At 42.2% G+C, this 21,635-nt stretch overlaps 2 protein-coding genes across 12 annotated transcripts in view; one reads left to right on the forward strand and one right to left on the reverse strand.

Annotated features, from left to right (window-relative positions):
- The window catches only part of RBKS (ribokinase), a 76,758-nt gene extending 55,733 nt beyond the window's left edge, over window positions 1-21,025 (reverse strand). For 2 of the 9 annotated variants that reach the window (XM_088666600.1, XM_060272955.2), the window contains exons 1-2: window positions 20,732-20,897; window positions 2,730-2,862 (exon numbers count right to left, since the gene is read on the reverse strand). In XM_088666600.1, the coding sequence (XP_088522726.1) occupies window positions 2,730-2,862; window positions 20,732-20,784 (186 nt within the window). In that variant the 5' untranslated portion in view covers window positions 20,785-20,897. Of the gene's footprint in view, window positions 1-2,729; window positions 2,863-20,046; window positions 20,270-20,731 lie in introns of those variants that run through there. The other 7 variants (XM_088666602.1, XM_088666601.1, XM_035111505.3 and 4 more) reach the window with 6 other exon arrangements.
- Window positions 20,550-21,635, forward strand: part of BABAM2 (BRISC and BRCA1 A complex member 2) — a 129,005-nt gene continuing 127,919 nt past the window's right edge. For 2 of the 3 annotated variants that reach the window (XM_035111504.3, XM_088666597.1), the window contains exon 1: window positions 21,195-21,241. The gene's annotated coding sequence lies outside the window, so the exon portion shown is untranslated. Of the gene's footprint in view, window positions 20,669-21,194; window positions 21,242-21,635 lie in introns of those variants that run through there. The other variant, XM_088666596.1, reaches the window with a different exon arrangement.

Below are 21,635 nucleotides of genomic sequence, written 5' to 3' on the forward strand. Positions count from 1 at the left end.
TCAAGCCACTGATTTCAGTCAGTCTGGGATAAAAAAAAATATGGTACTAATTTCATAGAATTGTAGAGTTGGAAGGGATTCTAGGATCTAAGGACAGGTCTTTGGGAAGAATATACTTTCTATTTGGGGGTCATTTCTTTCTTATGCCCCTTCCTTCAAGCATTTGATAACAAAAGCAAGACTCTTTGAAAGGGAAGATACAGTAATTAGTTTTGCAGTGATATGGTACCCTCCTGATTTTTGGATTGCCCTCCCACCAGCCTAGTATCCAATGTTCCAGCATGATGTTGTTGGCTAAGACTGGCCTACAGAATCAAAATAATCTGTTAACCTGCAAATTAATTATATTGGGGTGGACAGGAGTATTTGCAAGCATTTATTATTGCACTATTCCCTTTTAAAATGTGGGGTTTTGGGGGAGGGTTACTGGGTTGTTGTTTTTATTTTATTTATATATTTTATGTATTTTGTGGTGTTTTTTTTATGTGAACCACCCTAAGACCTCCAGGTATAGGGTGGTATATAATTTCAATTAATAGCAACAACAACAACTATCTGTTCTGCATAAGTAGATTCAATTGATAACTATTTTAAGAAGTATATTTCTTATTTTTATTGCATAGGAATCTCAACTTTTGTTATCAAAAATTAAAAATCTAGTAACATCAATTTGGGGGTTAGGGGGATTAAATCATAGTTTAGGAGGTCATAATTCAGCTTCCAAATTCATTGCTGTCATAGGTGCACCCACACCATTATGTAACGAAAACAGCAATGCTGTTTCAGAGGATTGTTTCCTACATCAGTTGGCAGTGACCTACGATTTGAAAGCTTTTTTTTACATTCCATACTTAGCAAACCCAAGCCTTTGCTAACAAAGCACAACTTAGGTTCAGAGGCGACTTTCATTCTTAAAGTGCTGCAAAGGAACAAAACTGAAGCACAGCCAGATAAAATTGAGATGGTGGGTGGTGGTGGATGGTCTGTTAAATGTGGATGTAGGGCCACACTCCTTAGGAGTGCCAGTCAATTTGGCTTTGCTCCTTTAAGTTAATGTGTCTGTCTGTGGCCAGGAGTTATTTTCACTAGTTGGGGGACCCCTTTCTGGAAGGGCTGAACCATTGTCTGGCCTGATTTGGCTATCTCTTGCCTTGACTAATGACATACATGGGCTTGCCCTTGAAGACATTTCTGGAAACATCAGCTGGTCCAGGATGCAGCAATACAGGGTGGGTGGGTTGGTTGGTTTTCACTAGTTCATTACAGCATTATTAGAAGTCCAAGGTGCAGGTTTCAGCCTTCAAAAGAGGAGTGGAGAGCTTGTGTCCGAATGTTAAGACTACAGCTCCCATCATCCCTGATCATTGGACATGCTGTCTGGGACTGATGGTCAGGACTGATGGGAGTTGGGCTGAGTCCAATGACATTTGGAAAATAGGAATATAAGAACATAGGAAACTGTTTTATTCCGAGTCAGACCATAGGCTCATCTAGCTCAATATTGTTGACACTAACTGATTTTATGTCTTTGATATTTGATACGAACCGCCCTGAGACCTTCGGGTATAGGTTGGTATAGAAATTAAATAAATAATAAAATAAAAATAATAACTGGCAACAGCACTCCAGAAAGTCAGCCAGGGGGTCTCTCCCAGCCCTACCTGGCGATGCTAGGAAATGAACTTGGGACCTTCTGCATGCTATACCCACTGAGCTACAGCCTATCCCAGGCATCCCCAAACTCGGCCCTCCAGATGTTTTGGGACTACAACTCCCATCATCCCTAGCTAACACGGCCAGTGGTCAGGGATGATGGGAATTGTAGTCCCAAAACATCTGGAGGGCCGAGTTTGGGGATGCCTGGCCTATCCCCATCTCAAATGGTCTGCATCTGGGATACCTTAAAGACTATCCACTCCTACATCTCCCTTGAGCAGAGCTATAAACGGTGCCACTAGTATCTCAAGTAAGAATACTGCTACTACAAACAGTGTCAGGGACTGGAGGGATGGTGGAACCCGCCTCCCCCTCCTGAACCTTCCAGAGAAGAGGAAGACAGTATAGATTTACAACAGTGGTTTGAGGAAAGTCACAGTTCAGAGGTAGAGGAAGGGCAGAGTTGGGAAATAATTGGGGGGGGGAACAGCCAGAGCAGCTGGCTGACACGTTATCACTAGAAAGCATTCCACACACCCCTTCTCCCAGAACCGGGCGAGCATTGAAAATAGGAGAGCAAAGGGCTCGTTGACAAATGGCCCTAAATGGCCACCGTAAAGTGAGTGGTGCTGTTGATGATTGAGGAGAGAAGGGGGTGGGTGGGGATTACTCGGAGCAACGCCATTACTCTAAGAGGCAGCATTTCTAAACCTCTCTCTGTGAATATCAAATAAAATACATTGGTAAGAACTCTCCCTGTTTTGTCTATTCCTGGAAGCCTACTGGGTGTGTGTGTGTGGATCATATTCCCTGAAGCCTGACAAACAGCTTTTTCCAGTGGGGGTACCCATTGTATCAAATTCCTTCCTGAGGAAAATATGCCCCACTTGCCCCACTGTTGTTTTTAAGAAAAGCAATAAAGACCATGCTTTTGAGGAACACGCTTAAGGTGCACTGCTAGAAAGCTGACTTGAGCCCTCCGTTCTTTATTTGTTTTTCACTGTTGCTTTTTTAAAAATACACTTACAACCATACGTATATTTGGGGCAGATGTGAACCCAGTAGACGCTTACCATGCATATCATGGAGGTTTTCGCCCCAAGTCGAGCAGCTTGGACACACTGGTTGGCACCTTTCCCTCCAAATCCAGAGAAAAACCTGTGACCGTGTATGGTTTCTCCAGCTTTTGGCAGGCGTGTGGTAAGGCTGGCAGTTAAAGAAAGAAATATATAATTTGGGGTTTGAGTGAATTAACAACTGAAATCATAAGAATTAGAAACCTCATACTAATTGGGCATATACATAATGTAATAGGGGAATCCAAGCTATTGGGATACATCCAAAAGTACTTCCAATAGTAATCCAGTAGTAGAGGTAAATGTAGTCTCTTTCACTATAAGCCTCTCCATTCAAATCTTCTCCACCACAATATAACTATCACAAAGAAAAACAGGCCTCACAACTGATGCATTGAACTTTGTTGTTAACAGATAGGTCTCAGCAGAAGGTGGTACCAAGAAACACAAGGTCCAAAATAAAGCTTTAAAGTTCCCGGGTCAACAGCTTTGCACAGGGCTAGGGAGGCTGGTGCTCCCCCACTGCTGCTGAATTACCATTTTCATCACCCCTGGTCATTGGGAGTCGGAAGCCAACATTTGGAGGGCCACAATTTCCCCATCCATGGCTTAATAGAAGAGGATGAGACAGTTACCTTTGCTGATAATGATAACATATACTATAAAAATAAATAAAACCTAACTAGATTTTTTTTTTACAAAAAATGCAATTGCACAATTATGACAGGAATCTGATGAAAACCACTCAACAAATTCTATGTAATTCTCTCTCTCTCTCTCTCTCTCTCACACACACACACACACACACACACACATAGCAATCATCAGAAAGAACAATTCTTCCTCAAACACATTTCCACCTTGCATATTAAACATACTCCCAAACACTCATCTATACGCAGTTATGGAAGGTTCACTTTTACTGATACAGCTATTAATAAAATAGAAGTATTGTTAAAATGTAATGCTATTATCTTGTCACAGATTTCTGCAATGAGAAGCAATTATTAGATTTTTCTTTTCATCAGACAAGCTTAAAAGGCATTTCAGACCGCTGCTTTGAACTGACAATGATGAGTAATCTGTACGATTAAGGAAGCATCGGAATTCTACACTTGCTAACATTGCCACAAAACTGCATAATAGACCAAAAGAACACATACGCAGAAAAAAGCTAATGTTACAAACTAAACCCAAACAACTTTGTTAGGATGTTCACAATTGTTGCCTACCACATTTTCTACGGTAATTCATAACTGACATAAACATTCAGACTGCCACCTTATGCAGACTTATGAAGGAATAATTCCCACGGTGCTCAGTGGGAATTACTTCTGATGTAAGCATGGTTAGAAATACATACACTGCAAGCGAAATGGGTATGTGCACACCACTAAAATAGTCTACAGATGAGTTAACATAATTTCCTTTCCATTGTATAGAGCACACTCTGTAATGTAATCGGAATTAAATGAAATCAGCTTTCCCCCCAATTTTGTTCCCAGTTTAATTGTGCATGTTACCAATTTATCTTGACCTTTGTTAATATCATAGCTATTTTGCACCACCTGTTCTTTTTCTGGCACTATGTCACTGCTGATGGTGCTTTGAGACACAGCCTCTCTGAAGGGTGGTTCTTGAGGGACTGATGGAATGATAGACAGGAATGCATCCTGCCTATATCAGGGATACCCCACTATATCAGGGATCAACCACAAAAGAAAAGAGCACATCCCCAGCCAAACAACCAACTCCCCCTAGAAAAGTCTCTCTCTCTCTCTCTCTCTCTCTCTCTCTCTCTCTCTCTCTCTCTCTCTCTCTCTCTCTCTCTCTATATATATATATATATATATATATATATATATGAGATACTGACACGTGTCTGCAGGTCTCATGGTGTCTAAGAGTGCCACATGGGGACTCCCAGTCTCTATGGTCACCTGGTGTGTGAGCTGCCATCTTTCAATTTCAGAAATTTGATGTGATATATGGGGCACACCACCCAGGAACCTGACTTGATGAAGGGTAGGTGACACAAAAATACCCCCCCCCCCCAATACTTGCTTTTCCTCATACAGATCCCGGAGCAGCTAACATTTGTAAAATTCAACATAAACAAGTTTAAACACTTATCACACTCAGTTAATCCAACAGGGCTACTCTCACTATACTCCAAAAACCTGCAGAAATAGATAGGTCACCAGCTGCTACCTGGATGAATATAAAGAGGACAGCTGTATCTATACTGGGCAGGAGTTCAAAAACCGAGGTGCTGCCACTAAGAAGACCCAGCTCATACTCATGAGGGTATCACAAGCCAGGCCTCCCCATAGATCACAAAACTCAGGTAGGTTTTTACTGGGGAACTCCAAGCACTTTTTAAAATAAGTAACAGAAAAGGTCCCATTTAAGTATTTTTTCAAACCTTAACAGAGAGATGGATTGAGACCATTTGTATTCAGTGGTCAGAATTTACTGCCTTGCCAAAGACTATCAGAAATCTCACAGTACGACTGACTGAATTAATTCTCATCTATAGCCTCTCTTCATCAGTCCTTACTTATGTTACATCATGAGAGAATTGTGAACGTGAAGCAAAATCCCCTGGAAAAATCTGATATGACCTCCTTCCCCCATCCTATTTTTGTTTCATTCAGGAAAGTGGAGCAGTGACTCATTTATTTTTAGCACTGTTCATTCAGCAATTAACACATACAGGAATAAAAATTGATACAAAGAGTGAAACCCTACTACCTAAGGCTGGGGAAGACCATTCAGACAAGGGGTCTGAGAGCAACTGCCACAGCTGCTGCTACCAGCCAGGCACAGAGTTCTGCTACCAGCCAGGCATTCTGGCTACATCATCTTCAGAGACTTGTGAAGGAGCAGCTATGGCAGGCCCACATGCATGGCCACACAATCTCAAATGCAACATGTTAAATTGTGCGCTGGGGCTCAGCTCAACAACCTGTCACTTTATTCTGCAATTTTAAGCATGTCTGTTCAATAGGACTTCCTCCCCTGCACATATGTATAGAAAGTATACAGAAGCATATTAATTAAAAGGAATTTAAAGAGAAATCTTCAACAGAGAATGATCTGCTTATAAACCTTGGTGTACTGGGTTTGTCACACATCAAGAGTTTTGAGCAGAAGTCTTAAATGCATTGCTTTGAAGAAAATACTTAATAACCAAGGAAACGGGCAAAAGAACTGGCAAGGAGGCATGCTAAATGCCACATAGCAGAAGATGTTTACACAGGACTTTGTTCCTGGCAACAAAAAATGTTATAAGGGTGTTGACAACACAGCACAATGTTCAGTTTGTGAATATCTTAAAATATGGTGAGACAGAGTGCAAACTTTGCAGGGGATCCAAAGCACGTCTCTCAACCTCCAAAGTCCAAGTAAGTTTGATAAAACCACCGAATAAGGGAGAGAGGGAGGAAGTCAGATTTACTCATGGTACTGTAATTTGTAAAAAATTATCTCACATCAAGAAGGTATAATGCATTTGAAGGAGTTCCTGCCTATTGTTGTTGTTTAGTCGTTTAGTCGTGTCCGACTCCTCATGACCCCATGGACCAGAGCACATCAAGCACTCCTGTCTTCCACTGCCTCCCGCAGTTTGGTCAGACTCATGTTGGTGGCTTCGAGAACACTGTCCAACCATCTCGTCCTCTGTCGTCCCCTTCTCCTTGTGCCCTCAATCTTTCCCAGCATCAGGGTCTTTCCCAAGGAATCTTCTCTTCTCATGAGGTGGCCAAAGTATTGGAGCCTCAGCTTCAGGATCTGTCCTTCCAGTGAGCACTCAGGGCTGATTTCCTTCAGAAGTCCTAGCATATAGTGGTGTGGGTAAGGGGCTCTCTGATCATCACAGGATGTCCCTGAAGTCTTGCCACTGGTTCCTCGCAACTTTGGTTACGACAACCAGAGTGAGGGCTTGCTTGGGACAAATACTCAGTAGTCAGGTTGCTAACAGAAGAGCCCGGCTCAACATATTGTCTATGAAGAACCTTAGTTTTGCAAGTCTTGTTGATTCCATCTTTGGACTGAGCTGTAAGAATGAACAGAGTCCATATAATACAAGATCTGGGGCAAATTGGCTCCTGTGTGAGTCGAGTTTCACATTCCCATGGGGGATCTGTGTAGGATGATCATGCAAGGAGATATATCACTGAGAGAAATGTTCTTCTTCTGCCACTACTTGACTACAAAGGCTCAGAGTGGCTACATCTCAGCAGTGTGGGCAACTGAGCACACTTGTGACAAGGCATGAGGAAACAGCCCCTTGCAGCTTGAACATAAGAGATGAAAAAGGCAGGACAAGGATGCCAGCCATACTTTAGCTTTGTCCAGATAATGAGTGCTGGTGGCAAAGAAGAAACTGCATCATCAGAATTCTAGCACCCAGAAGTGATTGTATTATTTCTTGCCCTCTTAACCCTCATCAGGATTAAATATTAGCCATGTCTGCAGCCACGGCCTGATTTCTGCACTCTGGCACATAGTACTCATTTTTAGCACCGGGCTGACGACTGATGTCAATGTGATGCCACACACCACTTCTCATGCCATTTTCTACCAGTCATGGGAAACCCTCTGCTCACAGAGTTACACCTGATCATCCTTAAAATTCTTAAACAGGTCTCATTCTTGTTCAAATATATTAATCCTCTGCTTTTCTTGTCTAACCCTTAAATTCCACCTAATTTTACTTACAGTTGCAAATTCCCATAGGTTAGTGAACCACTCTTTTAGAGAAATTTACTTTTCCCCAGTATTTTACATGCAGCATCCTAACTGCTAACACCATATAAAAGGTATCCTGCTAATATTAAATATGATTTCTTGGAATAAATGTTTTGCCTTTGGGAAGTCCACCAACAGTGGATAACATCCACTCTGTCTGTTCAACACTTCCAAGAGTTACTGTTAGCAGTATCACAGATACCCTTTTAAAAGAGTTGAATATCACCTAGTCTATAACTTGAATTTTATATTAATGGTATCAATTTGTTGTTGTTGTTGTTTAGTCGTTTAGTTGTGTCCGACTCTTCGTGACCCCATGGACCAGAGCACGCCAGGCACTCCTGTCTTCTACTGCCTCCCACAGTTTGGTCAAACTCATGTTCGTAGCTTCAAGAACACTGTCCAACCATCTCGTCCTCTGTCGTCCCCTTCTCCTAGTGCCCTCCATCTTTCCCAACATCAGGGTTTTTCCCAAGGAATCTTCTCTTCTCATGAGGTGGCCAAAGTATTGGAGCCTCAGCTTCAGGACCAGTCCTTCTAGTGAGCACTCAGGGCTGATTTCCTTCAGAATGGATAGGTTTGATCTTCTTGCAGTCCATGGCACTCTCAAGAGTCTCCTCCAGCACCATAATTCAAAAGCATCAATTCTTCGGCGATCAGCCTTCTTTATGGTCCAGCTCTCACTTCCATACATCACTACTGGGATCAATACAATGTACTTATTCATATTGTCCATATATTCCCCCATATCCTCTAGAGCCCTCTCTCCTATTGCTTCCCATTTTCAAGTGTAATCCAATTTTCTGTCTTCTCTCTTATTCAGTATAATTTGGTAAATTTCAAACAGCATATTCCTTGGTTTCTCTCAAATTAATCCTTCAACAGTACAGTATTTAACTGTCTCAATTCCACTCTGTATCCGAACTCTCTCTTATTTGAAGATATTCAAATACTAGCGGACTAGCGGCCTTATTATCACTCAAAATTTCCTTAACCCTACTCAAGGGCCTGACCTGATTACTGTAAAATTCCACTGGAATGATTCCATTTTTGTTAAACAGTTGCTAAAATAGCTGCATCCAGTGGATATTTTAAGGAAAAGAAACAGTTTTTAAATTTACCCCACTTTCCAAGTGCTAATAATCCTTTTTTCTAACTTTTACCTTAATTTTCTACGCAAAAGAACACATTTGGTGCAATTCCAGCAAAACAGTTCTCCAAATTGTTTATACCGATATAGTCTTCTCCTATTTCATAACAACTTTTAATTGATCCAATTCATGGGCTGCTTCTGTAGCAGTAGACACACTAGGTGGTAAGCAAGCTTTACTCAAAGGAGATCCACTGTAATGAAAGGACCTAAGTTAGTCATATCCATTAATTTCAGTGGATCTACTATGAATATGACTAATATTGCCCAAAACCCAAAATATGTACAGTAATTAAAAGGAGGATATATCCATAGATGTCAGGAGGAGGCCTGTGCTGTGATCAGATCTGTAGTCCATAAATCTGTAATCCATAACTTTGACTGGAATGGAACAAAGCCCGTTGACAGAGTTTCGCAATCATACTATCTAATATCAAAAGATACAGGTAGGTAGCCGTGTTGGTCTGACACAGTCAAAAAAAATATATTAAAAAATTCCTTCCAGTAGCACCTTAGAGACCAACTAAGTTTGTCATTGGTATGAGCTTTCGTGTGCATGCACACTTCTTCAGATACACTGAAACAGAAGTCACCAGACCCTTATGTATAGTCAGAGGGTGGGGAGGGGTATTACTCAGAAGGGTGGTGGGAATGGGTGATTGGCTGATAGGTCTGGTAAACCAGTTGACGACTGTTAGCGACTGCAATTGGTCTTAAGGAAAAAGCAAGGGATGAGATGGCCAAAAATAGCTTTATCATGTCTAATGAGATAAGAATCCAATGTCTCTATTCGAACTTTATAAACTGTTGTTACTGAGCATATTTTTTAAAGATGTGGAGTTGCCGATGAGAAAAGCCCCCCCCCCCAGTCGGACGGAAGGAGTCCTGGACGCGTTCGGAGGATTTATGAGCTGTGACGCACTTTGAATTGGAGCAGCGACCTGAAGCTAAGTTCAGCTATAGGGCAAGGAGATCCATTAATTTACCAAGAGTTTATGGTTTGATGTTTGGGTCTTCTGCCTGGATAAGCTGTAAATTCTATAAAGATCGTTAATCTTCATGGCTATGAGAGAAAACGAAAGTGATTTGAGCTTTTTAAGATGGTGCTGCTTCGACGCAACAGGGAGCTCCAGACTAAGAAGATTTATGGGGAGGCTGGACTGATTAACTCACACAGGAGAAAGAACATTTGTGAAACCTTGTTTGATATTTATCTCAGCAGCTGGGAAACAATCGGTTGAAAGTGGAAAACATCTATGTGACTGTAAGGGGAAGATCTGGATTATTATGAACTTGGAGGACGATTTGAACTTTAGAAAAAAGACGGCAGTGGACGGTTGCGAGGAATCCCCAATTTCTTGAAGCATGGGAACCCAAATAAAAAATTCTTTAGACGATTTGGCATAACATTCGGTTTGATTGATATATATATGTGTATAATTTGAAATAATGAATGTGATATAATTGGTTTTAATTGGAAAATTAATAAAAATATATTTTTTAAAAAAGAAAAAGAATCCAATGTCTCTATTCAGACCAGGTCTCTCCATGGTTTTAAGTTTGGTAATAAGTTGTAATTTAGCAACTTCTTTTTCCAGTTTATTTCTGAAATTCTTTTGTAATTGATAGAATATACAATAATATCAAAAGGTTACTGATCTCTGGCAAACATATTTCTTAAATGCATATGATAGAAAGGTTAAGGCCACAATCATATGCACACTTACCTGGAAGTAAGCTCTACTGAATGCAGTGGTGCTAACTTCTGAGTTTCGTGTAATAATAAGGGCTAAAGCTAGTTATTTCATTGCATGTTTCTTTGAAGTTGGCTAAAGGGACAAAAACAATGTCACGTGACAGGCAAACTGAAATGCTCCCAACTGAGGCATAGCAATAGAAATTTCCCCGGGAATTTTAGTGCAGAAACTGTAGTCATCAGACTGCAATTTATACATGTTCTTTCCACCCAGGCACAGAAGACGCTTTCGAGTTGCTGAATTTATTTCATTTTAAACATAACTGTTTTCCTTCTAAGATCAAACAACACCAATTCATTTATTCCATTACCCATGCTAAGGCCCCGAAGAATTAAGCAATGGTTTCCAGGCCCCATGTGGGCTATAATGCCATGGAGTTTGGTAAAGGCAAGCCTTATCTCACAATCCATAATTTTTAATTGCCAGTACTCAGAGGAATGCCTAAATCTTCCACTGATGGCATCACAGTCTACTGCCATGGAAATAGTTAGCACTACAAACAGCGACCTCACCTCTATGGAAAACAGAGAAGGCTGTGTAAAATGAGTGGAAATGACAGCTGAGATAAATCAGCCTTCGAATATAATAAACATTTAAAGTAGCCTGCTTAAACATACTCACAGACGAACACACACCAACAGTTCATGCTAGCCTAGGGATCACTGTAGGATACACAAGTTTCTGGAAATGTCCATGGGTCCTTACACACACTTGTGCTGTTTCTATCTGCAGGATCTGCAACAACTGAGAATTTATTATTCATCCTCTCAGGGCTGGCCAACACCTCTAATCTCAGTCCCCGCTCCTAGGGTTGTCACTATCCTGCATCCAGCCGATCTTTACTGGGATTGTGGTTCTGCGTACCAAAGTTTAAGAAGGCTGCCAACAAACTGGAGCATGTCCAGAGGAGCATTACAAAGATGACAAGGGTCCTGGAGGGCAAGGAAAGTTGTGGAGGACAGCAGAATAGAATAGAATAGAATAGAATAGAATAGAATAGAATAGAATAGAATAGAATAGAATAGAATAGAATAGAATAGAACTTTATTGTCATTGTCCCCTTGCAGGAACAACGAAATTTCTCGGTTGCTGTATCAACTCAGATAGGATACATGAATTAAAATACTAATAAGTACAATACAATACAGAACAATAAGCAAACACAACAGCCATCTTCAAATATTTGAAAGGCTGTCACATGGATGATGGAGCAAATTTGTTTTCTGTTGCTCCATGGGGCAATACATGAACCAATAGCCCCAAAATACAATAAAGGGGATTTTGATTAGACTTTAGGAAATATATGTTCATGGTATGAAATGCTTAGGGAAGAAATGGATTGCCTTGCAAGTGATAAGAGTCCAGGGGTCAGCAACCTTTTTCATCCGTGGGCCGGTCCACTGTCTCTCAGACCATGTGATGGGCCAGACTATATTTTGAAAGGGGGGGATGAATGAATTCCTATGCCCCACAAATAACCCAGAGATGCATTTTAAATAAAAGGACACATTCTACTCATGTAAAAACATGCTGATTCCCGGACCATCCATGGGCTGGATAGAGAAGGCGATTGCGCCGCATCCGGCCCCCGGGCCTTAGGTTGTGTACCCCTGTGATAGACTCTCCTTTAATGTATTGCTGGTCATCTATCAAATAATGCTGCAACAGTAGATTTTCTCTTGCATGGAGTTAAACTAGATAACCTTTGAGGTTCTTTCTGCTTCTCTGTTTCTACGATTCTAAGCTCTCCACTTTGCCCCTTGTCCCATCTGTTACATTCCTGCCACACATCAAGCACGTTTCAACAACAAACCATGAGCTGTAAAACCATAGGACAAACTTGGTAATAGGTCATGGTTAGCCTGGAGAGAGCTAAAGCATGAGCAAAACAGCCACAATCTCCTCCTTAGGAGTTCCCCCACCACCACATGTTAAACCATGGTTTGTGAGTGAACCAGACAATTGAAACTAATGGACATGACTAGTTCGGGATCTTTAATTTCAAAGGATCTACTCTAAGTAGAACTTAGTTAGTGGAACCCAAATGAACAACACACACAACTGCCAGGCTTCTGACACACATCTTGGTGTTTTGGATAATACATTCAGTGACTCTGGGTCACATGCCCAGTGACTACAATGAATACCGGTATATTCTGTGGCAGCAAACCATTTAGAAAATGAAAATCAGAAATGCAACTGGGCTGGGCACTATGAAACATTTTAAAGGTTTAAGGCCTTTAGTCAAGTGCCTGCTTAGAGATCTGTATAATGTATTTTCTCTTTTGCGGGTGAACAGCTTTAATTACAGGCTAACTAACAATGAAACAGAATGATAACTCAAATGTTTTGTTGAGGGTTTATAGATGTGTTTAAGGCTGGATGGAGAAAAAGAGCTGGAAGGTGGCTCCAGGCACATTTGCCAACATGAAAGAAGGCACGCATTCTGGAGAGGAGGAAAGAAAGACAAAGGGAAGGTGGAGAAGTCTAGGCAGATGTGGGGAGTGGAGGAATGCAGGCAGAGATAAGGGCTGTGCAGAGAAGGAAATTCATTTTCTCCTCAAAGAACCCAAACCAGTTCCCCCCCCCCAAATCTTGGGGAGATACAAATCTAGAAAACAGGTTTTTGGGAAATCTGTGAAGGGAATGGAAACAACTTGTTGTAATTGGAAAAAAGAAATAATGAGGCCAAGAGAGAACATTCTAAAAACAATACTGTTCATGGTTGCACATCAAAGGAGGAGTTGTACAGGGCAGACAGAAGCGAAAGATAATTGCATACACACATTTTAGAGCAGGGTTGGTACCCTGGAAGGAAAAATAACAACCTATTCAGTATCTTGGGCTTCACGGGAAAGAAATACCTTCAGTTATTGTTCTTGTTTGCCTGCCACAGTAAGACAAACTATTGCTTACAGGGACTGCTCATGGCTAGGAAGAAGAACTCAAGGGCTTGTGTTCAGACAACATGCCAAGCCAAACTTTGGCTTAGCTAAGCATGGCAGAGAAATAAAAAAAAGCACTGGGGTAGGAGCAAAGCAGCAGTGAACTTCTCTCAGGGAGCCTGCATGCTTGTGAATTCTAGTAAGTCAGGGTTTACCACAAACTAAGCCATTTGCACACGGGGACAAATAGAAGAAGACGGCTTCACCCTGGTATGGTTCCCCTTTATCACATACACAGCCCAACAAGACAATGACAAAAATCCACCAACAGCATACAAATCAATATGGCTAACCTGATCCAAAACACTCACCCACCCCACTCACACACAAAACAAAGACCACCACAGCCAACCACAAAGGAACAACCATATCCTAGGCCAACCCCAACATCTCTCACCATCAAAGGAACACAAGTGAACAGCAGAGAACCTGCACAAGCGACGCTGACAAAATCCCACACACACATTAAGCAAAATAGAAACATTGTCACCCGACCCCACCCCCCACCATCTACCTCTCTTCCCCTTTCCTCCCCAATGTCTCAACAAATGAAACTGATTTGTAAAAATGTTATGAGAGACATTGCAGATATCTTTGTAAACCAAGAAAACCCTTAATAATAATAATAATAATACGGTAATAACAACAACAATAATAAAACTAAGCCATTTGCTTAACTGCAATGTTTGGAACCAGGTGCCACCACATATAACTGTCCAATACGATACAAGCAACACGCAAGGGCACAAGATTCAATCAAGTTTCAATCAAGTATTATTAGTACAAAAAGAAAGCAATAAGAGAACCATATACAAACACTGACACAGAAGCCAAAACCAAACGTCAAGCAGATAGCATGTACAAATAAATACCGAAAGGCAAACCAGTCTTTATGGTCTTTGAGGCTATATGGCGGTCAGCAAAGTGGCAGCAGGTCGAACGAAGTGTCAATGATAGACAGGCTGCCGGCGTTTTTCGCCTGTTTCGCCCATATGACGGGCTTCCTCAGTAGTTTCTCCTTCTGCTTTCAGTTATGTTTAATGCATTCACTGGTGGTATAAACCAGGTCTTATTAGTATTCGAACTAAATTACTAATATACATCTAAACAAACAAATATCAAAGGCAGTACTTACACTTCGTATGAAACCACTTATCTTGGCTTAGGCCACAATGCTCAAGTTCTTATTTCAAAAGGTTCTCTCATGCGGCTTTGATACATTTACATATTCACTGGTGATATAAATCAAATTCTAATTATTATTTAGACTAATACAGTAGTACAATTTCTAAAATACATGTACCACATATAACTGAGCTTCACAATAGGTCTGGGTGGTATAAGAAGCTAAAATATACTTTTACGTACGGCTTTTATGTGTGTATGGGTTTAAAAGAGGCTTAGACAAATTCACAGAGGATGAGGCTGTTAGTGGCTACTACCCCTGATGGCTATGGTCTCTTCCACCAGGGATCAAGCTTTTGGAGTGACAGGCCCTCTCCTGTGGAACTCCTTGCAAGCAGAGGTCTGGTAGGCGTCATCCCTGCCTTCTTTTGAAACTTGCATTTTTAAACCTACCAGTATTAATCCCCCCCTTTTTAAAGTAATTTTTTATGTTGTAAACTGCCCTGCCAATTGTTGGCTGTGATATTTTAATAAATTGTGGGTTGGTTGTTTTATCCACTGTTGGTTTGCTGATATTTTACTTGTGAGTAAAGGTAAAGGTAAAGGGACCCCTGACCATTAGGTCCAGTCATGACCGACTCTGGGGTTGCGGCGCTCATTTCGCGTTATTCGCCGAGGGAGCCGGCGTACAGCTTCCAGGTCATGTGGCCAACATGACAAAGCCGCTTCTGGCGAACCAGAGCAGCACACGGAAATGGCGTTTACCTTCCCGCTGGAGCGGTACCTATTTATCTACTTGCACTTTGACGTGCTTTCCAATTGCTAGGTTGGCAGGAGCTGGGACCGAGCAACGGGAGCCCACCCCGTTGCGGGGATTCGAACCGCCGACCTTCTGATCAGCAAGCCCTAGGCTCTATGGTTTAACTCACAGCACCACCCACGTCCCTTACTTGTGAGTATATTGTACTATATACCGTATTTTTCGCTCCATAAGACACACTTTTTTCCTCCTAGAAAGTAAGGGGAGATGTCTGTGCGTCTTATGGAGTGAATGTGTGGTCCCTGGAGCTGAATTGCCCAGGAGCGAAAAGCAGATCATGCTTTTTAAAAAGGGCTTTTCCTCTTTGCAAAAGAAGCTGCACAACTGTGAGCTGACCCCCCCCCCCCAAAATGGGGCTTTCCCCCTTTCCTCCTCTGAAAACTAAGTGTGTCTTATGGTCAGGTGTGTCTTACGGCGCAAAAATATATTAAATAAAATATTAATTTTGTTGGAAGCCACTTGGTAAGAGTTTACTCTTCAAGATGGCGTATAAATGTTTAAAATAAATGCTATGCTGGTGGCATGACAAATACGCCAGCAGAACTCTTCCAAAACACTTTCAGATGGCCCCATTCGCAGAGCCATTTCTGGCAGAATAAAGTACAGTATAGGATTGCTCTGCCAATCTTTTGAATGTACAGTGGTACCTCGGGTTAAGAACTTAATTTGTTCTGGAGGTCCGTTCTTAACCTGAAACTGTTCTTAACCTGAGGTACCACTTTAGCTAATGGGGTCTTCCACTGTCACTGCGCCGCCGCAGCGAAATTTCTGTTCTCATCCTGAAGCAAAGTTCTTAACCTGAGGTACTATTTCTGGGTTAGCAGCGTCTGTAACCTGAAGTGTCTGTAACCTGAAGCATCTGTAACCTGAGGTACCACTGTATTTATGATTACTGTTTATTGTTACTCAGTGTGAAGCTTTGGTAGATTGATGCTGCCCTTTTCATTTCCTCAAATCTAAGGCTCATGTTTTTCATTGTTTCTCCTCAGCCAGTTAACAATTTTATTATTAACAGAACTGACTACAAGATAGGACTAGAAATCAGGATGCCATTCCTATTTTTGGGTGGGGAAAATAGCAAGCCAGACGCAAACGAATCTCCATGAGAGGGTAAGAACTGAAATACTGTTTGCCCACAACAAGCATACGTGCTTGGTTTCAGGGTTGCAACTTCTCTTGTTCTCAAATAAATTAGAAGGAAGGAAGCAATATTATTGCTCTGATTGTTTCAGCATAGCTCTCTGCATTTAATTTCATCTATTACAGCAATTTTCCATTTTAAATTCAGTTATTTTTAGTGTGTCTCATTCTCACTAGCCTTGTGTACTGGAACTCTCAGCTGCATGAAATGCTACGCAGATCTAAAGCCAATACTGGCCATCTGTAAGTTCCCTTCACTGCCATTCTACAGCATTCCTGCAATATTGCATGAACATATATGTTGATCCGGAATTGAATTCCACTAGAATAAGGTAATACCGGATATGTGTGTAGATTCATGTAATGAGCTCAAGACTTAAGGTTTTGTCAACTTACTGGCAGAATGCTGGAGGACAGGGCTGTGGTAAGCCATTCCCAATCCTCTATTCCCACATAAAGTTTCCTAAAATCTAGAGCGGGGCCAGCAACCTTTTTCAGCTTGTGATGGGCCAGACTATATTTTTTGGGGGGGAGAAATGAACGAATTCCTATGCCCCACAAATAACCCAGAGATGCATTTTAAATAAAAGCACACATTCTACTCATGTAAAAACACGCTGATTCCTGGACTGTCCTCGGGCCGGATTTAGAAGGTGATTGGGCCGCATCTGGCCCCTGGGCCTTAGGTTGCCTACCCCTGTTCTAGAGCAAAATGGGGGAGATAGCTTTTGAACCAGCAGGTGGAGTGGATGAGAGTTGGAGTCCAACATCTGGAGGGCTGCAGGTTCCTATTCTAGCTTTAACATCCCTTTTCTAGAGAGTCAGGTGTTAATAGACCTGACATAGTCTCTCCCTGTTAATGCCACCAACAGACATTTAAAATTCGAACATTTAAAGGCTTATCATCAATCCTCAATGTCTGCAGTTGCAGACATACACAGAATACACAGAACATGCTAGCCTTCTTATACAAAATGAAAGAACAAGGTCTCATGAGGTCCTTTTAGCATTTTTATAGTGCAATACTATGCATCTCTTCTCACAAATATGTCCCACTGAATTCGATGAAATGTACTCCCAGGTACGGTAATTATGTAATGGTATTACAGTACTGTATACCCTTAACTTTCCTGGGGAAGAAACCTACATATGCCGAAATTCAGGAGTGCTTTATAGAGTCACTGACATTGACAATCAATACAACAGAATGCAGTGAGGGGAAACAGTGTGTGTTTGAACATCACAATAAACCCTACGTTTCAGATTTTAAACCAATATGTTTAGTGTTTTCTGGTTCTTTGTTGTACTAAAGTCAGTGTGGATGCAAAAGTGTTTTTAATTTTGCAAAAGATGGCATATTTTTATTTTTATTTTAGTTTTATTCTTCCCTGTCTAATTAGTTTTAGGAAACAAACATAAAAGCTATTCATTAGCAGCAATATATAATCTGCTCAATATATTTGCTTAAATTAGTATTTGCAAACTGTGTTCCTAATAACTCTGGGATTTAACTGAAACTCTTCAGGGATTCTTTGATGAGAAGATAGATAATTATGGATATACTGCCTGAAAGACTGCTGGGGAACTATTACTGATTTACCCTGAAATGCAAAGTTGAAGAAAAGTAATGGAAGCATTCCAGGGTGACAAGTGAGCTTAACAAACCTGGCTGTGTGCTTGTCAGCTGAGTGCAACCTAGATCAGGGTTGGAGAATTTTTTTTCAGTTCAAGCACTGCATTCTTACAGGTACAACCTTCTAGGAGCCATTGGTCTGTAGTGGGCAGAGCAATGGATGGAAGTCTTACTTTTGCACAACAGGTTACATTTCAGGCACACAAATACCAGAGGTTTCTACACACACATACACCTCTCCAGCCCTCATCCAAACAGGACAAATTATCAGAGACCAAGGAAACATTCTAGCCACACAAAATTACTTGAGGGTTTGAGCAGGGCCAGTAAGAGATGTGGCCAGAGGAACAGGGAGAGTCTTAAAGGCCAGATAGAGACATGTGTTCCAAAGTTTTCCACCTCTGCCTTAGACCACTGATCTTCAGCTAGTGATCTGGGACCCAACATGAGGCCATGATCTACGGAGATTTGCAACAGCAGATGGCAAAAAAGAGAAAATAAATGGGTCTCCCAATGTATGTTTGGGCTAAAGGTGGGTCCCTGGTTAGAAATGATTTAAGGCTACTGCCTTAGAACATGCTCCAGAATCCTCTGAAAGACACTTGTAAGAATTTTGAAGCAGTCATCAACAATCCATCAAATGAGGAAAGTGTTCCTGGAAATTACTGACTAAATAAATAAGTCACCCATCACTTCTGTAGCAGGTCACAGTGGTCTCAGAAAAATACTTTCATTTGCAGTAGGAAGGCAAAAGCGTATCAGGCAGATATTCCTGTTTCCACTGGATCATAACTCTGTGGCAGAGCACATGCAGAAGGGCCCAGGCTCAACCTTAAGGCATCTCCACTTAAAAGGACCCAGTGGCAGGTGCTGGAAAACATCCCTACCTGAAACCCTGGAAAGTCACACCCAGAAAGAAGAGATGGACAAATAGCCTGACTTGATATAAGGTGGGTTCCTATGTTCTTGGGGGTCTTTTTGTTTGTCGTTATGACTGTAAAGCTATTGATAGATACTGTATTTTACATCTTATGACTGTTGTGACCTTCTCTTTAACTTTGGTAAAAAAATGGGATACTAAGTAAATAATGTCAGGGAATAGAGAATATGTAATGGCAGAACATGGGATTCATTGTGGACTGTACCTTATCCTTCCAGTATAAACAGCAGGTTATTTCATTTTCATCAGTGCACATGATGCAAAGTAGGCACTTTTGTCTTAGTTGGAAGGAATATGGTTACTTGAGTCACACTGAGCATGGGGAATTAGAACTCTTCAGTTCTGCTTGTATATCCCACTAAGAGTTATTCATGTACTAACTCCTGAGAACTGAAAAGGCAAAGTCCACAGTGATAGTTTCATTGGGATACATTGATCTGTAAGAATATGCAAACTCTTATCTTCAAAAAATTTTTTCCTCTCGCACAAAAAAAGCTATGTGAACCTAAAATTACTTCAAAAGCTTGAATGTTTTCACAAATTAAAGTTGGTTTCTGCCACAGAAAGAATCGTGGAGGTACTTTAACTACAATTGGTATTCACATTCAACACACAAACGGATAGTCCCCCCCCCCTTCTTCAGTTCAATTAATATGTGCAGAGAGGCAACTGCAATTACAAAAAGATAGTATTTATTTCGGACTTATTAGGAGCACAATCCTAAGCGTGCACCAGTGAAACCCACCTCTCAGCATATTTACTCAGAAGTAAGTCACACTAGGTGGTTTGCACTGGTTTTTTTTGGGGGGGGCGGGACGCAGGGGTACGCATACCCGTAAACATTTTGTGAATCTTTGTACTTTTCTCCATTTACTGTATTCATTTTTCCTGATTTGAACTATAAAATGGTGATTTTCTTGAGTCAAAATTAGAGTACAGTACCCCTAAACATTTTTTAAGAAAAAAAGCACCAGTGGTATGCAATGAAATAGTTGTGCTAGTGCAATGATTAGTTCAAGAACTGGTGCAAGTGAAAAAGGATTACTCATTACTTTCTTCTCCACGTATGTTCCAGAGGGTTTGGCGGCAGCGTGGGACAGGACCCAGAACCAGTTGGGGTTGTGTGGAGAGGAGGAGAATGTTCCATTGTGGAAAGAGAAATTGTTCTGGCAGAATGGCTCACATCAGTACTGCTGCATGCAACCCACAGAGTTCACAGGGACTTACTCCCAAGTGTACATCTTAGGCATACTTCAGAAGAAACCTCCATGACATCTACTAGGCTGCAGCAGAGAGAGAGAGAGAGCACATTCCTTTGTCAGCTCTGCTGCAATATCAGGTTCCTCTGGCCTTTTGCCCCTCAACTGCCACCTGGCATCAGCCCTTCAAGCAAACTGCAGTGGAGGGAAGAGAGAAGGGGAGCCAGGGAATTGCATGGGCTCTTCTGAGAAACCAGTTCACTTGGGGCTCCATCTCTCTTTGGAACTCTTTCCATTCCAGTTGGCCATGATGAACTTCGTCACTAAGACCAGCATTTGCTTCCCCCCCCCACCCCCTTCTCTCTACTTCCAGAGGCTTGGGGCTTGCAGGGCTGCAGTCTCCAACATGCCTCCTCCTCTCCCTGGACTCTGAAGCCACTTCGGTGTAGGAGCCTTAAGAAAACCGAAGCAGCTGGTAAAACAGGGGGCGCAGCAGCAGCAGCAGCAGGAGGAGGAGGATTCCATTTGCCATACTAACCTCACCAGATCAGTCATACAGGATCCCACCACCACGACCTCAGCAGCTGCCATGTTAGAGAGAGAGGTTTAGGACCACAGCACCTAACGTGACTCGCATCTACCTGAGCTGCCTGGGCACTAGCTCTCCAACCACCGCTCACCCCGCTTTGCCAGAGGGGGTCCTTCGCCTGCCCAATACGTGCGCCCGCCAAGGCGCCTGAGTTTTTACTCTGCGCTTTCCCGAACTTCGACTGCGGGGCGAGCTCAGCACACCGTTATCGGAGCACCCCATTATAACTCTGCTCCCCGTTCTAACGGGCGCGAATTTTCTTTTTTCCAGGCGCGCTTTAGTTGCCTATATTTCCACGGAAGCCCCGGTGTTTTTTTTAAACTGCCTACCGGGTGCGCGCTTGGCTTTCCTGCAGGAGGTTGGCGCGCGGGCGCGCACGCAGCAGCGTGCTGGGCGGAGTGGGAGGGTCTACGCAGGCGCGCGGGGCAAGGCGAGTGGCAGCTGCTGGGTTTCTTGGAGGTTTGTTTGCCCGTACTTCTCCCCTCCCGCCCCCGTGCAGTTTCCCTTTACACACAGCAACAGGGGGTGGGGTGGGGTGTGGGGTGTGTGGGTGGATGCTGGTGGGGTTTCCCCACCCCTCCTCTTTCTCTGTTTATTGGGGGAGCAAAGCATGTAGTAAGGGGGGTGGCTTGGCTGAGGAGAGGGGGAGAAGGGGCAACAACCCCTCAGATGGGGGGAGACCGTTTTATAGGAAACACTACCAATTGTGTGTAGAGCTTGTGCTGTTCCGTACTTGTTGGTCCTGCTAATTTATGAAGCAATACTGCTGCTTATAATACCCGTTTCCTGTGTTTCTAATAGACTGCAGGGTTGCAGCAGCTGGTGCCCTTGCTGGGCTCACATGCCACTCATT

Source organism: Zootoca vivipara, chromosome 3, assembly GCF_965207765.1.
Source record: "Zootoca vivipara chromosome 3, rZooViv2.hap1.1, whole genome shotgun sequence".
Classification (NCBI taxonomy): Eukaryota; Metazoa; Chordata; class Lepidosauria; order Squamata; family Lacertidae; genus Zootoca; species Zootoca vivipara.